The sequence below is a fragment of the Mesoplodon bidens genome (assembly GCF_964165515.1).
Source record: "Mesoplodon bidens genome assembly, chromosome: X".
Classification (NCBI taxonomy): domain Eukaryota; kingdom Metazoa; phylum Chordata; class Mammalia; order Artiodactyla; family Ziphiidae; genus Mesoplodon; species Mesoplodon bidens.
In genome coordinates this window covers 96,494,028-96,508,489 of record NC_138163.1, presented here as the reverse complement: position 1 = coordinate 96,508,489, position 14,462 = coordinate 96,494,028, and the positions used below count along the sequence as shown (strand labels likewise).

The 14,462-nt window shown below is 42.2% G+C and overlaps 1 protein-coding gene across 1 annotated transcript; it reads right to left on the bottom strand.

Annotated features, from left to right (window-relative positions):
• Window positions 1-373: 373 nt before the first annotated feature.
• AKAP4 (A-kinase anchoring protein 4) lies at window positions 374-12,496 on the bottom strand (the record flags this gene model as incomplete). The annotated part of the gene is made up of 6 exons (XM_081222718.1): window positions 12,329-12,496; window positions 11,703-11,801; window positions 10,580-10,630; window positions 9,919-10,020; window positions 1,321-3,447; window positions 374-529 (listed from the first exon to the last, which is right to left on the bottom strand). The coding sequence occupies exons 2-6, from the start codon at window positions 11,799-11,801 to the stop codon at window positions 374-376; spliced, it is 2,535 nt and encodes an 844-aa protein (XP_081078844.1). The 5' UTR covers window positions 12,329-12,496.
• Window positions 12,497-14,462: the final 1,966 nt, after the last annotated feature.

Below are 14,462 nucleotides of genomic sequence, written 5' to 3'. Positions count from 1 at the left end.
CCGGATGACTTAGGAACTTGGACATGGGTTATATCCCTGTGTCTTGGGTACTTAGAAAATAACCCAGGGTGAGATCCGGACACAAGTCCAACACTGTATCACCAGTCCTTGAAATTGGACGCATTCCCCTCCCTTGCCTCGGATATATCTGACCAAGAAAACAATGACACAATTTAAAAAAAGTTTTTTTATTCACGTTCTTGCCCAGTTTGTTGGACACCCTGTATTTGCACAGTCCAACTGCTCAGATGTACTGGAAAATACAGTCGTGCAGCGTGCAGTTCACTGGCCTGATGGTAGAGGGTGCTCCAGCTGGGATAGAATGCTGCTGGGGGAGGGGAGTAAACGGTGAGGAGGAGAAAGAATTGTTGGCTCACAGGTTAGTGAGCAGCCAGTCTAGCAGCTGCTTTCTAGCCACGTTTCCCACGGCTTCATCCAGTGGTTGTTCCTTGGTGAACTTCATGACCTCTTGAAGAAGATCTCCTACACTGTACCCCTTCTCTGCTGCTTTAGCTGAAACTTCAGGAAGCTGTGGAGAGAGCAGATAGCTTGAGTCACATGATGCTTTTGGAGCCAGGGCCCCGACAGAGAAAGTCAACTACACCCCACCACCTTCCTGCCTATGATTCTAGGATTAAAGGCTGCCACAGGTACAGGACTGGAGGCTGCTGACATGGCTTTCCTTTTTTCTGGACCCTCCACTAATGGCATAGACTAAAATGCCAAAGGTCCTTTCTTTTTGAGCTTCAAAAAACAAACTCTGGAATCAATTGTGTTCACTAATACTTCTCATCAGGTACTGGGATCCTTCAGTTAATCTGTACTGATTTCTAGGTCAAGGTTAGGGGTTGCCATTCCCCTGCCTCCCTAAAAAAAGTACATGAGATTGGAAATAGGGAGGATAATTTGGTTCAGTATTTTATTTCTCTGGAATCCATCTAATGTAGGAAACACAGCTGTGGTGTGTGTGTGTGTGTGTGTGTGTGTGTGTGTGCACGCACATGCACGTGTGCAAAACATAAGACTTAAAAATTGCTCCCTGATGTTTTACCAAATAGTTTGTTGAAAGGATTACTCATAAAATGAGCTAATCTCACTCTCCTCCTCTTGGAAGTACACAGGCCTTGAGGTGTCCAGAGCCCCACGTAATTAATGGTTCATCACTTTTGTGTCTTTATGAGGTGAGAGTAATTCATGAGTCACATGATAAAGAACAGACTCAAAAAAATGGACTGCTTCTTGGGCTCTAAGTACAATACCGCCTCCCTGCCCCTACCCATTCCAACCCTCTTTCTTCTTGTTCCTTGTTGCATTGCTTACCTTCTTCAGTTGTCCAGCATCATCTCCCATTAAGTAGAGCATGGGTATGTTAAACTGTGAGGCTGCAATCCACTGCAGGACAGCCTGGAGCTGCTTTCGCAAGCTACTTGTTGAGCACTGATTATTGACAATGACTTCAGGTCCAGGAGAGTCTTGATAGTTCTGTGACATCGCAGCATCATGACTACATCTGGGGCCACCGGCCTGGTAGTTGGGGTTGTTGGTCAAGGCTGCTTGTTCTTCCAACTCAGCAAGGGCTGCCCCATTGTTGCTATACTTAGCCATGATAAGGCACAGCTTCATCACAGACTCTACCAGTTGATCTATAAATTGTTGGTTCACTTGCTTCATCCCACTGATAAGGTCAAGTTCTTGATTGTCCTGGCATTGTTCTTCCCCTTTGTCAGGCCTCTTGGACATGGAGGCTCCTTTGTCTGTCCTGGGCTCAGAACGTTTGTTCTCACCTTCACATAGATCTCCACAGTTGAAGGAGCTCTCACTAAGTAGTTTCTGAATCAGTGACAGAACGATGTTTGACATATCCAGCCTCTGGGAGTCCAGGTATTGATTCTCCTTTAGAGAAGTGGATGATCCAGGTGCTCCACGAGATTCTAGATGTTTCATTGAAAGTGCCTTGTCACTTTGGCTACCTCTGCACTTTTTGTATTGGGCACTCTGAGTCATATAGCCAGTGGTAGAACAAGGACAGTCTTTAAATGCATCTTTGCCCTTGGCCTGCTGGGTCAGATAGTATTGGATCAGCCTAAGGGCAGAGACAATCACGTCCTTTGCCAGTGAATCCATGGAAAGGCTGATCTCTCTCCTTTCCTCCTTATTGGCGCATGCTTTGCCAGCCATCTTGCCTTGATTGCCTTGATTTTGGTTCCACATTGTCAGGCTCTCCTTGAGGGTATGTCCACTGACTTTCTCCACACTGGTCGATGACTTGCACTCCTCTGGTTTCATTTTGCCTTTGCCCTTCCCCTTCATCTTGGCCTTCATAGCTGAGAATTCGAGACTTTTGTTCTTGCATCTGGGATCATGGCACCCAGGCTTCAAGGATGCATATGACGAACTCTGAGACTTAGTTTCCTTTTTTCCCCCAAGAAGAGCACAGACAAGATGCTTCAGCATGGCCTCCATGATATCAGCAGTGTTTTGTTTCCCATGGTTGAACAGATTCCTCTTGACAGTTGAGACAAAGTCTGAGTTGGCCATCAGGACCCTGGTGATATTATGTAGGTTCTTCTCGCAGGAGTCAATCAAATCGGACACAATTTCCTTGGTGTGTTTTAACAGCACCCTCCTCAGGACCACACAAGCTGGAATTGTCTTCCCAGAGCTATGAATGCTCAAGTTCTGCATGACAGAGACCATCGTGTCAGATGCTGCTTGATTTGCATAAACCATGGACATTTTGCTGATCGAATCTGCAAATTCTTTGTTGTCTCTTTGGCACATCTGTTTGTCTCCACCTTTGCTCTTGTTGGATAATTCACTATACAGAAACGTTTTTTGGCCACCTTCCCTACACTCCTCCCCAGTGCCCTGCCTCTCTGCAGAGGTCACTTCCACAGCATCATGGGCCATTTCTGAAGTGATCTTGCTCACAGCACTACGAGAGCTGTTTTTCCCTTTGTCCCCACTGGGTGGATAGATTGAATGATGAAGACATTTGCTTCCACCTTCCAACTTCTTGATTTTCTTATGGGCCATCTGGATCACCAGAGGAGATAGTCGGTTGACATAGAAGGAAGGGTCGTCCGTAGAACATTCTCCATCAGGGGAGATAACTGCCCTCTGATTGCTAGGAGATTTGGCTGGTGGGGTGGAAGGACTCTGGTTATTGGTGTTTTGGGCCGTTGTCATTTCCAGATGTTGGCCTTGAGGTCCTTTGGCCATGTAATCTATTTTCAGTTGATCGGCATAGACTCTGTAGTAGTTCCCAGTGGGCAGTTTGTGATATTTGCCCTCTGTGTCTCCTACTTTATGTCTACAGCTAGAGGATGAGGAGCTAAGTGCATGTTGGAAACACAAGGTGTACTTCTGAAGATCACTGAATAGACAATTGAGGACACTTATAGGATTAGAAGGAGCTTGTTGGAAAAGGCACATTGATCTCTCCATCTAAAAAAAGAAGACCTATCAATAAGGCTTTGGGTAGGCTACTTCTTTCCCCTATTGTATTTAGAAGATATATCTTCTAAGTTGCACAGATTAGGGATTTGGCCTTTAGTATATGCATGGGCGCATAACACACAATTATATCCATTAATACACGTTCAAGCACAAGTAGTAGCAACAAAAGCTCAGAGTAGATACATTTGTACACTTAACTATACACAAGTGTTATCAATATGTTTGTCAATTTCATCTGAGTATGCGTGCTTATTTCAATATATGTCAGTGTCTCTGTCGTGTGTGTATATGCACATCAATATATCAATTCATGAGTGTGAACATGTGTCAGTGTGTATGTGTGTGCATATGTGTATGTCAATGCACAATGTGTGATGTCACCGTGTGTAAGCATGTGTCATAATGTGCTGACATCATACCCATTGTATATGTCAACTGTAGAGGCCAGCATGTGCATGTTAGTATGTATATTTTGTATATGTGTGTGAATGTAAAAATATGAGTGTGTATATCAGTGTGTCTCTGAATATGAAAACAGGCAAGTGCCGAGTTGAGAGAGCTGCATATGTGTTTATGATATAAATCCAATAGCATGTATCATGCAGCTATAAATGTATTTATATATGTTGAAGCATACATTCAGGTATTAGCATACATACTCATCAATATATTAATATATAATTAATGTATAATATATTAATAAATATGTCTGTTAAAAATGAATATGTATAAATAGGTGATTGTATAATGACTGTGTATATTGATATATTAGGTATCAGTTTATGTTATATTTATGTACTATGTCAATGATTGATGTATGTCAGTGTTGCATACACACTGGCATTTGAGTGTGTCTGAGTACATGAGTGGGGATATCACTGCATTTGTGTCAATATGTGTATCAGTGTACACAAGCATGTGCGTTAATGTGTCACTTTGTTAAAGTTTGTATGTGTGTTTATCAACATGAGGTATATTTATTTTTTTTTATTTATTTTATTTTATTTTTTTTTAAATTTTATTTTATTTTTTATTTTTTCGGTACGCGGGCCTCTCACTGTTGTGGCCTCTCCCGTTGCAGAGCACAGGCTCCGGACACGCAGGTTCAGCGGCCATGGCTCACGGGTCCAGCCGCTCCACGTCATGTGGGATCCTCCCAGACTGGGGCACGAACCCGTGTCCCCTGCATTGGCAGGCGGACTCTCAACCGCTGCGCCACCAGGGAAGCCCATGAGGTATATTTATAAGTGAGTATGTCTGTACCTGAGTCTGCATGGTCTGTTTTGATCAAGGCCCGTGTGTATCAATGTGAGTGTGTGTTTATGCATAGTGTGCCTGGATGTATATATAAATGTTTATGTGTATCACATGTGGGCACATTAGTGTGTCTGACTCTGTATAACTGTATATCTTTGCATATGTGTGTAAGTCATTGTTATGACTAGATCGCTATACATAAGTTTGTTATTTCAATGCTTGTGTGTGTTTGTCAGTGTCACATGTAGCCAGGCATGTGTGTGGCCTGGCTACAAATTATTATGAATTATTTTATAAATTATTTTTTGTTAATGTATATACATGTATATATTTATGTGTATGTCACTTTGTGTAAACGTATATGTGTATATCTATACTTGTGACTGTGTATGCCCATGTTTGGATATGTGTATACATATTGTGTACACATCTACTCAACACTAAGTACCATTGCCCTCTTTGCTCCATTCATTGCTTCATCACCATGAATTCCTGGAAACGTGAGGTCATAATAAGGTCCACTTTTTGAAAATGGGCTTCAGTTACAATCAAGTAGACCTGCATTGTGTGTAGTAAATATGGGCTCCTCTTTTAAAAACAAACAAACACCAGAGATTGGTTCAGGATGGCAGAGTAGAAGGACATGCTCTCAATCTCTCTCGCGAGAACAACAGAATCACAACTAACTGCTGAATAATCATCGACAGGAAGACACTGGAACTCACCAAAAAAGATACCCCACATCCAAAGACAAAGGAGAAGCCACAATGAGACGGTAGGAGGGGCACAATCACAATAAAATCAAATCCCATAAATGCTGGGTGGGCGACTCACAAACTTGAGAACACATACCACAGAAGTCCACCCACTGGAGTGAAGGTTCTGAGCCCCATGTCAGCCTTCCAAACCTGCGGCTCCACAACGGGAGGAGGAATTCCTAGAGAATCAGACTTTGAAGGCTAGTGGGATTTCATTGCAGGACTTCGACAGGACTGGGGGAAACAGACACTCCACTCTTGGAGGGCACACACAGAGTAGTGTGCACATGGGGAACCAGGGGAAGGAGCAGTGACCCCATGGGAGACTGAACCAGACCTACCCGCTAGTGTTGGAGGGTCTCCTGCAGAGGCAAGGGGTGGCTCTGTCTCACTGTGAGGACGAGGACACTGGCAGCACAAGTTCTGGGAAGGACTCCTTGGCGTGAGCCCTCCCAGAGTCCACCATTTGCCCCACCAAAGAGCCCAGGTAGGCTCCAGTGTTGGGTCACCTCAGGCCAAACAACCAACAGGGAGGGAACTCAGCCCCACCCATCAGCATTCAAGCAGATTAGAGTATTACTGAGCTCTGCCCACCGGAGCAACAGTCAGCTCTACCCACCACCAGTCCCTCCCATCAGGAAACTTGCACAAGCCTCTTAGATAGCCTCATCCACCAGAGGGCAGACAGCAGAAGCAAGAAGAACTACAATCCTGCAGCCTGTGGAACAAAAACCACATTCATAGAAAGAGAGACAAGATGAAAAGGCAGAGGGCTATGTACCAGATGAAGAAACAGATAAAACCCCAGAAAAACAACTAAATGAAGTGCAGATAGGCAACCTTCCAGAAAAAGAATTCAGAATAATGATAGTGAAGATGATCCAGGACCCTGGAAAAAGAATGGAGGCAAAGATCGAGAAGATGCAACAAAGGTCTAACAAACCTAGAAGAATTAAAGAACAAACAAACAGAGGTGAACAATACAATAAGTGAAATGAAAAATACACTAGAAGGAATCAATAGCAGAATAACTGAAGCAAAAGAACGGATAAGTGACCTGGAAGACAGAATGGTGGAATTCACTGCTGAGGAACAGAATAAAGAAAAAAGAATGAAAAGAAATGAAGACAGCCTGAGAGACCTCTGGGACAACATTAAATGCAACAACATTCACATTATAGGGGTCCCAGAAGAAGGAGAGAGAGAGAAAGGACCCGAGAAAATATTTGAAGAGATTATAGTCGAAAACTTCACTAACATGGGAAAGGAAATAGCCACCCAAGTCCAGGAAGTGCAGAGAGTCCCATACAGGATAAACCCAAGGAGAAACATACCAAGACACATAGTAATCAAATTAGCAAAGATTAAAGACAAAGAAAAATTGTTGAAAGCAGCGAGGGAAAATGACAACATACAAGGGAACTCCCATAAGGTTAACAGCTGATTTCTCAGCAGAAACTCCACAAGCCAGAAGGGAGTGGCATGATATACTTAAAGTGATGAAAGGGAAGAACATACAAGCAAGATTACTCTACCCAGCAAGGATCTCATTCAGATTCGATGGAGAAATCAAAAGCTTTACAGACAAACAAAAGCTAAGAGAATTCAGCACCACCAAACCAGCTCTACAACAAACGCTAAAGGAACTTCTCTAAGTGGGAAACACAAGAGAAGTAAAGGACTTACAAAAGCAAACCCAAAACAATTAAGAAAATGGTCAGAGGAACATACATATCGATAATTACCTTAAACGTGAATGGATTAAATGCTCCAACCAAAAGACACAGGTTTGCTGAATGGATACAAAAACAAAACCCATATATATGCTGTCTAAAACAAACCCACCTCAGACCTAGGGAGACAACAGACCTGTATGCAGAAAACTATAAGACACTGATGAAATAATTAAAGATGATACCAACAGATGGAGAGATATACCATGTTCCTGGATTGGAAGAGTCAATATTGTGAACATGACTATACTATGCAAAGCAATCTACAGATTCAGTGCAATCCCTGTCAAATTACCAATGGCATTTTTTTACGGAACTAGAACAAAAAATCTTAAAATTTGTATGGAGACACAAAAGACCCCGAATAGCCAAAGAAGTCTTGAGGGAAAAAAGCAGAGCTGCAGGAATCAGACTCCCTGGCTTCAGACTATACTACCAAGCTACAGTAATCAAGGCAACATGGTACTGGCACAAAAACAGAAATATAGATCAATGGAACAAGATAGAAAGCCCAGACATAAACCCACGCACCTATGGTCAACTAATCTATGACAAAGGAGGCAAGGATATACAATGGAGAAAAGACAGTTTCTTCAGTAAGTGGTGCTGGGAAAACTGGACAGCTACATGTAAAAGAATGGAATTAGAACACTCCCTAACACCATACACAAAAATAAACTAAAAATGGATTAGAGACCTAAACGTAAGACTGGACACTGTAAAACTCTTAAAGGAAAACATACGAAGAACACTCTTTGACATGAATCACCGCAAGATCTTTTTTGATCCTCCTCCTAGGGTAATGGAAATAAAAACAAAAATTAACAAAAGAGATCTAATGAAACTTCAAAGCTTTTGCACAACAAAGGAAACCATAAACAAGACGAAAAGACAATCCTCAGAATGGGAGAAAATATTTGCAAACGAATCAACAGACAAAGGATTAATCTCCAAAGTATACAAACAGCTCATGCAGCTCAGTGTTTAAAAAACAAACAGCCCAATCAAAAAATGGGCAGAAGACCTAAATAGATATTTCTCCAAAGAAGACATACAGATGGCCAAGAAGCACATGAAAAGTTGCTCAATATCACTAATTATTAGAGAAATGCAAATCAAAACTACAGTGAGGTATCACCTCAGACCAGTTAGAATGGGCATCATCAGAAAATCTACAAAGGACAAATGCTGGAGAGGGTGTGGAGAAAAGGGAACCCTCTTGCACTGTTGGTGGGAATATAAACTGATACAGCCACTATGGAGAACAGTATGGAGGTTCCTTAAAAAACTAAAAATAGAATTATCATATGACCCAGCAATCCCACTACTGGGCATATACTGAGAGAAAACCATAATTCAAAAAGACACATGCACCCCAAAGTTCATTGCAGCACTATTTACAATAGCCAGGTCATGGAAGCAACCTAAGTGCCCATCGACAGACGAATGGATAAAGAAGATGTGGTACATATATACAATGGAATATTACTCAGCCATAAAAAGGAAAAAATTAGGTCATTTGTAGAGACGTGGATGGATCTAGAGACTGTAATACAGAGTGAAGTAAGTCAGAAAGAGAAAAACAAATATCGTGTATTAAAGCATATATGTGGAACCTAGAAAAATGGTACAGATGAACCGGTTTGCAGGGCAGAAAGTGAGACACAGATGTAGAGAACAAACATATGGACACCAATGGGGGAAAGTGGCAGGGGATGGGGGTGGTGGTGTGATGAATTGGGAGATTGGGATTGACCTGTATACACTGATGTGTATAAAATGGATGACTAATAAGAACCTGCTGTATAAAAAAATAAATAAAATAAAATTCAAAAAACAGAATAACAAAAAACCCCCAAACACCAGGTATATCCTTTTATTAAGACCCCAAAATGGAGTTGGCCACCCCCAACTGAACCCAAGACTCTTTGGAGAATATTTTTTAACTGGTTTTCCCTTCCTCAGGGGCTACTCTCATCACTCCAAAGGAATCTGGGGTCAGAAATGATGTTTCTGGTTATAATATGAGCCTAGGAACACAGAACAAGAAATATTTGACTCCTTTGCACTGAAGCCAAATATCCTGTTCCAATATCAGCGACTCGAGGCTTCTAGGACTGTGAGAGTGACTTGTCATGTGCTCTAATGCCTACCCCAAACCAGCCTGCCAGGTGTAATTTGGGATATTTACACAAAAACAAAAGGATTCCATATCTGACAGTGGTGTGCAAGCGTAATGGTGTTGAACTTTATGCTACCCAACAGCCTGGGTAATCTCTTAGACGACAGGGTAGGGCAACTACAGTTTTTGGTTGTTGTGGATTCGCTCTTCTTCATATCCTCTTTCTTCGTTGTTGGACACTGGGCAATGTGGGGCACACAAGTCCATTACAAGCCAGCAAAGAACATTGCAAAGGATCTTGCTTATAAGCCCATATCTTTGTTAAGATAAGCATAGCAAGATTTTTTGCTGTAGGTACCTGAAATTAGCAGAGGGCATTCTGAGCCTCTGTGATAGTGTCATTGTAAGCTACCTGAGCATTGAACTTACTGTGACTGTGAGCTTAGACCTGTGTTCTCTAGAATATCATAATATTTAAATTTTGGGCCTGTTTGACAATAGTTCTCTTACTATCTCTGAACCAGAGTCCTCAGATTCAGCATTGGGCTCTGGGAATGAGAAAGGGTAGACTCAGAGTCTAAGTCTATACCTTAGAGGAGTCTGGCTTCTCAGTATCCTTGATCACAATAATTTCTTCTTCTTCCAGGTTCTCCAGGTTTAAGTCACCTTCTGAATTGGAAACAGCAGCATCCTATGGAATTAAAGGGCAAGATTCTTGTGAAAAGTTGCTTTTTGAGACTTCTCCAAGCTGACCGCTAGGCTACTACTTCAAAGCATGAATGTCATGTCTCCTATTATCCCCTTTCTTTCTGAAGGAAACGTAGGCTTGTAAGGCTAGCTAGTCTTTGAAGAATGAGATAAAGCTCCCTCTACAAATTACTACTCCCTCCCACTCCACTGAAGGTATTCACAAAGCCATCAGTCTCAGGAACCATATTCCATTAAACATCAACCTTTTGGACAGGGTTTCCCCCCCACACACCACTTTTCTGACATGCTATCTTCCATGCTTTCATTCTTTTAGCCCTACCAGCAACTTAAGTGGCTTATAAAATGAGATTTGTTATCAAGAATGACAGTAAATTCCAAACCACGGATCATGGGCTCATGAGAATGATGGCTTCCCACCTGAGTCCCCGTCACCTTTCCACCCTCTGCCACAACCTTTCCCTTTCCTCATGCTGAAACTGATAACCCTTCTCAGCATCCTCCCACCCATTCCAACTCTGATGGAAGCAGAGAGTACCCGCCTTAGAATCTTTATCTTCCATGTTCAGGGTGGACACATCAACAAAGCATATCTGCATCAAATTAGGATGGTGAATTTAGAAAAATTCTAGAGAAAAGGCTTTAATTTCTCTGGGAGATGAGAGTAGCACCTACCTTATCGGGTTCTTGTGAGGATTGATTGAGATAGTGCGTGTAAAGCTTTCAGTAGAGCACCTAGACACAGTTAAGTACTCAATAAACAATAGACAAATGAGTTTTATTAGGCAGACAGGATGTTTTGTAAATGTTTGAATTTTATTTATTTTTTATACAGCAGATTCTTATTAGTCATCAATTTTATACACATCAGTGTATACATGTCAATCCCTATCGCCCAATTCAGCACTCCACCATCCCCACCTCACCGCGGATTTCCCCCCTTGGTGTCCATATGTTTGTTCTCTACATCTGTGTCTCAACTTCTAGGTAGACAGAATCTTAATGTTACTATATTTCCTAAATGAGAATACCTACCTGTGAGAGAAAGAGGCCCCAAATACAACATCCACATTTATTGAGAAAACTGAGAAGAGAGATGGCTTGCCCTACTGACACAGACTCAAAAGTGGAACTTGTATTACAACTCGATTCCCCTGGCTCCCAGTTTGGAGCACTTTCTACTACACTAATGTTGCCAAAATGTGGTGTTTTTACTGTTGATGACATAGAAGATTTTAAGTGGTACATGGATAAACATTTATGTGTTTAATGGGTGCTTTTTATTGTTATTCATTAGGAAAAATACATATTTTGCCCTCCTGAAGGAGTCCAGCTTTAGGGTAACTTACTGGTAGCTAGGCGACATTATTATGACTTCAGAGGTGTGAGATAATAGAGGCTGGTAACTAGGCAACCACCACCCCTGGCTCCCCTCAGGCTCCCCCACCAGCCTCCCCTCCTCAGCTCCTTCACATCACTCCTCATCTTGCCCCTCCCTTGAATTGTCCCTGTGTGATGTGTGAGCCCATTTGTCCCCCACAGACCTTACTGAGCGTGATTCCTTGGAGAAGTCACAGTACCACTATCCATTAGTCTATCCTGGGCCCCAGGATATCTATACCCAAATGCCAAGCCTTTCTTGGTAGGAGTCATTTTGTATATTACCACATTCTGGTCCTGATCTTGCTGTCCTGTTGGGCTGTAGAGATCTACCTTGCACATGCCCCTGTGGCTATGTAACCAGTCAATATTATTATCAGACATCTGGAAAGAGAAAGAAAATAAATCTGAAAGTCTTATATGTGACTTTTAGAAACTGAATCAGTTTGAATAAGAATCCCTGAAGGGGGTTCTGAAACCCATCTCTGTTTCATATAGGTTTAGGCTAGGAACTGGTGGGGTAAGCCATGGGGGAAGAACACTCTGAAATGTTTGAACCTGATGACCAAGATCATTATCTTTTAGCTCAATCCATAGTCTTCTTTAATTTAGATTCCCCACAGCAGGTATTTGGAATCATGGGAGTATCATATTGACTTGGGAAAATGCCAGTCAGGAAAAATGACAGGCTGGGAAGTAAATTTAAAAGGAGGTCTAGAGACTGTGGGGTTAAATTTAGTGATTTACTTCTCCCCAACCTCATTAACTAAATCTCACCTGTATCCTCTTTTCTTTACCCACTCTTGGGTACCTTCAAATAGTCAAGCTCAATCCCCTTTAACTGGATTTTAGCTAAACCTAGTCTAACCCGAGTCTTTCTCATTACATTAAAGAAAAGTGAAATTACTTACCACATAGGGCCACTAGAAAAGACTAAGGTCAGTACCAGTAAAGTGAATAATTCTTTTTATTAAAACAACATATAGAAAAAGTTTCTGAATACTGGGAACACTCAGTCTAATAGCCATAAGTATACCTAAGGGACAAATGTCTGCGGGAAGACCAGACCCTGATCCCATACGACAAAGTTTATTTGAAAGAGAGAATGATCTCTGCCAACTTCCTTCAACTGCCCTGCCACCTCCCACCCCAGCCTGGAACTAAAAGTAAAAAGGAAATGGCAGAAGCCACTGACTGATTTTCCCTATGTAAGACACATTTGGGAGGATACAGTTAAGAGCTCAGTAGAATTGTTTTGGTATCTGGGGTTGAATTTGATTTATCTTTAAAATTTAACAAGAGAAACATTTTGGGCCAAGTATTAGAGGGCAGTTGAATTCCTTTCCCTTCACTTCCTTCAAAATTTAGACCCCTTTAACCTCTGGCTCCCTCCCTCCCTCCCTCCCCCTTCTTTCCGCCTCTCTCCCCTTCTCTCCCTCAGACCTTCCTTCCCTCTCTCTCCCTCCCTCCATTCTCCCTCCCTCCCTCCCTCCCTCCATTCTCCCTCCTTCCCTCTCTCTGCCTCCCTTCCTCTTTCCCTCTCTCCCTCTGCCTCTCTCTTCCTGTCTCACTCTCAACATTTTAGTAACAACTATCCTCTGATGGCTAGCCTTTCACAGGATACTACTACATTTTGACACTTTACCATTCCCCTTACCCCGCTCCATCTCATTTCCCCAGACCTTCTTGGACTCTCCCTTCAAAAATCTCTAGAAATCCCTGAAAAAGTTTTAGGAAGAGGTTTTCCACATCCTCAGAAGAGGGAGTTTCTTTTTTTCAAGAGCTAGAGATCACTAGCCTAGAGAAAAAGAGGGGGAGGCATAGAGGTCCCTCATGTGATTTGGATATAACCTCAGTCCAAATCCTAAAAAAGACTGCAAAAAATAAAATTTATGAACTTATTACCTTGATAATGAAGTTATTTTAGACCTTGGCTGAAAATGTGCCACCTAGAAGGGAGATGTGCCCCTTGAGATGGAAGTGGGCAATGCCAAGTTCTTGGGCACCTGCTGCTGGCTGCCACCCCGTCAGCTGTTGGATGAGACTGAAGGAGCCAGGCTCTCCTCGCTGCTTCTGACCCTGGCACATGATAACAGGGTTTGTTGGGTCATAATGCCTGAAACAGTAGGAACCTTAGCAAAGCGGGGCAGGCTGGCAAACTCAGTAGCCCTTCTCATGAAAAGCACACCAGGCTGTCTGCTGTACATTTTTTCTGTTCTGTCTAGAAGGGTACACATATTTCGTTTACATTTTGTCCAGCTCACAACTCCTTAAGACCTTCCTTCTCATTACTCTTCAGGCTAGACTTCCAGAACAATCTAGTCATATTAGTTACCAGTGGAGGTCTGTATTTTTCATATACAGAATGACCACCAGCCTCTGTGAATAAAACAGTATTAATTTTCACATCTTAGCTTATTTCTCTTTGGGTTTCCCTCTAGATATTTAGAGTTATGTGGCAAGAGATCTTTGGATTTATGTAGAAACAGAGAAATGTTAAAGTCCTTTCTGGGTATCCTGAATAAAAATATGAATGTAGAAAGTTTGAGGCTGCCTTAGCAGCTTCTGTGGTTTCACCTCATCATCAAGACACCCCCTTGGCTAGTCAAAAAGAAGTCAGAAGATGCCCCTACCTTTGTAGTATCAGAGTAGGCTATTTCGTAGGAACTTGGAATGATTTTTTCTTGTAAATTTGGATGCTGTGATGACCCTTCCAGTCTGACTCAAGATGTTGCTACTTTCCTCAACCCTCCAAACTATCCTAAAGACTTGACTGCCAGTTGGTACCAGAACTTCTACTTCATGACATCATTCTTTCTATAGAGAACAGTGACAACACAAAGACAGGGGCTCTATCCTTAGGATTCTGGTTGTCTAAGTGGTCCAGCAAGCTTTAACCTTTATCATGAGACATAATTAGCCCCCCCCCCCAAAGTCAATCCACTTAGGTCAGGGTCAGCCTTTCAGAGACTCCTCAAGCCATGAAAAGACCTGAGCGCCACTTATTCTTTTACATTATGGTCAGTGCTAGATGGCTGGTTACAG